The 2,283-nt window shown below is 37.1% G+C and overlaps 1 protein-coding gene across 1 annotated transcript; it reads left to right on the top strand.

The window, feature by feature from the left end:
• Positions 1-235: 235 nt before the first annotated feature.
• LOC107660671 (type-1 angiotensin II receptor B-like) lies at positions 236-1,123 on the top strand. Its single transcript, XM_016450059.1, has one exon. It carries the CDS (start codon positions 236-238, stop codon positions 1,121-1,123), a length of 888 nt encoding a protein of 295 aa, XP_016305545.1.
• The last annotated feature ends 1,160 nt before the right edge of the window (positions 1,124-2,283 follow it).

Consider the following 2,283-nt stretch of genomic DNA (forward strand, 5'->3'; position numbering starts at 1 on the left):
AACATTATACACCCTAAAGGATTTTGAAAACGTAAAAAAAAAAAAAAAAAAACAAGCATACTATGACCCCTTTAATTACTAAGATACAGTACATCAACTACATACAGGATGGAAAACATTTCAACACACCCTGTGTGGGTGTGGGTGAAGTCAGCAAGTGAAATAAGTTATAAATGTAGTGGTCTGTAAGAAGTTTGTCTTAACACAGCACATCATCCATTAGTGTGTCCGTGCTATGCAGAACCACAGCGACTCCAGTTTAAACTCCACCAGCTGGACTACAGCTAACCTGGTCAGCAGTGGCCTGATGGGTCTTTGCTTCATGATTGGAGTTCCTGGTAATATTGCAGTAATTTTTTTCATAGTTCGGCATTTCAAAATGGACAATTTCACCGTTCATCTGATGCTGAACCTGGCAGCTGCAGACATTTTATGTTTGATAACCCTGCCTGTGTGGATCTACAACCAACTCTACAGCTGGAGTATAGGTCAGTCATCATGCAAGTTCTTCGCAGCACTCATCTACTGCAGCGCATACTCAAGTGTGATAACCGTAACTCTGCTGAGTGTGTATCGTTGTTTACAAATTCGACATCCACAGTTGTGGTCCAGAGTGAGCAAGAGAAGAGAGAGAGCGCTGCTGATCAGCGGTTGGGCTCCGGCACTGCTTTTCTCTTGTCCTAGTGTACTTGCACAAGAGATCGTTCAAAGTAAATCCAAGAAATCTTGTGGCAGGCTCTTGCATTCAGAGGAGTACAGGCTTACTGCTGCCATACTGGAGATGCTGCTGGCTTTTTTTCTTCCTTTCACAATCATATTGACTTCATATTGTTGCCTACATCGGAAGGTGACACAGGGAACGTTCAGCCACAGGCAAAGATTGACCAAACTGGTGACCCGGATTGTGGTAACTTTCTTCATTTTTTATGCTCCACACCAAATTATTAATTTGTTTCAAATTTTTGAAATAGTTTTCAAATCATCACTACCAGTTTTTTCAGCTAAACTCCGTGAGATTAGAAGTTCCACAGGTGACATTGCGGGAAGTCTTACTTTCATTAACAGCTGTGTGAACCCCTTCCTCTATGCTGTGGCTTCAAAGACTTTACGTCAACAAAAATGAACACCTTTTCAGTACAACCAAAGGGACATGCTGTGAACATTCTCATCTGTGAACAGACATTTTTACCCCTTACAAAACGTAATGGAAATGTTAAGCAAACAATCTGGATTCTGGATGAAAAGTTGCAGTTACATCTGGCTGATGCTTTTATCCAAAGCAACTTATATTGTACCTAAGGTTCACATTTTATCAGGTCATACATTGCCTGGGAATTAAACCCATGACCTTGGTGTTACTACCACCATGTTCTACTGTTTGAGCTACAGGAAGTTTAAAGGTGAAGTTGGGCAATTATTGAAACAACTGTTAAATATTTACTGTTTTTATACATAATTTAATTTAAAAATGTATTAATTTAAAAATAATTTATTAGCTTACTATAATTAACCTTTAAATGATTGATCTTTATAGTACAAAGGAAGCAATGTCTCACTGTTTCACCCTTGTTGTTCCAAACCTGTATGATTGTCCTTCTTCTGTGGAACAGGAAAGATATTCCAAAGAACACTGATGTCCAAACAACATATAGACAATGTTTTGTGTTGTGCTGTGAGTAGTTTATATGGGTTACTGTGTTTGATGTGTTCGATTATATAACCAAAATAAACTCAAATTAGTACAAATCTGCACAAAATGGTGCAATATCCCACAGCAGATATATTACTTTAAAACACGGTTTGGATTTAGTTAATTTGGATTAGTAGTTGTATCATAGAATACCTTGTTTTTACAGCAACAATAAAATAATAAATCATGGTTGTTTTGTAACATTTTCAATGTGACATCTGATACTGATCCTATGGGGAAAGCAGCAGCAGCTCGCTGTTGCTATAGCAACCTTCTCAGGTGAATGCAACTTATTTGAAATAATCTATTTGGTGCCAGACAATAATTGGCACTGTTGTTGTTATATAGTATAAGCCAAACTTTTCCATAATATATGTGGAGTCTTTCATTTATAACCTCTTGAATGGTCTAACTGAATATGATAGTATAGGACTGCAATAAGCACACAAGCATGTGATATAAAATTCTAATTATTATAATAAATATAGCTGATCTCCATAATAAAGTATTTGAGATGTTCTTCTGCCTCTAATGGTTACTTTTAAGTCATTTTCAACGGCTGATGCAACAATGATCTTGGACTTCATATTTGA

This window comes from Sinocyclocheilus anshuiensis, unplaced genomic scaffold, assembly GCF_001515605.1.
Source record: "Sinocyclocheilus anshuiensis isolate Anshui unplaced genomic scaffold, SAMN03320099.WGS_v1.1 scaffold1879, whole genome shotgun sequence".
Lineage (NCBI taxonomy): Eukaryota > Metazoa > Chordata > Actinopteri > Cypriniformes > Cyprinidae > Sinocyclocheilus > Sinocyclocheilus anshuiensis.

Bases quoted from the DNA above. Each gene is read 5' to 3' on its own strand.
- LOC107660671 (XM_016450059.1), top strand. From the start codon at position 236: ATGCAGAACCACAGCGACTCCAGTTTAAACTCCACCAGCTGGACTACA.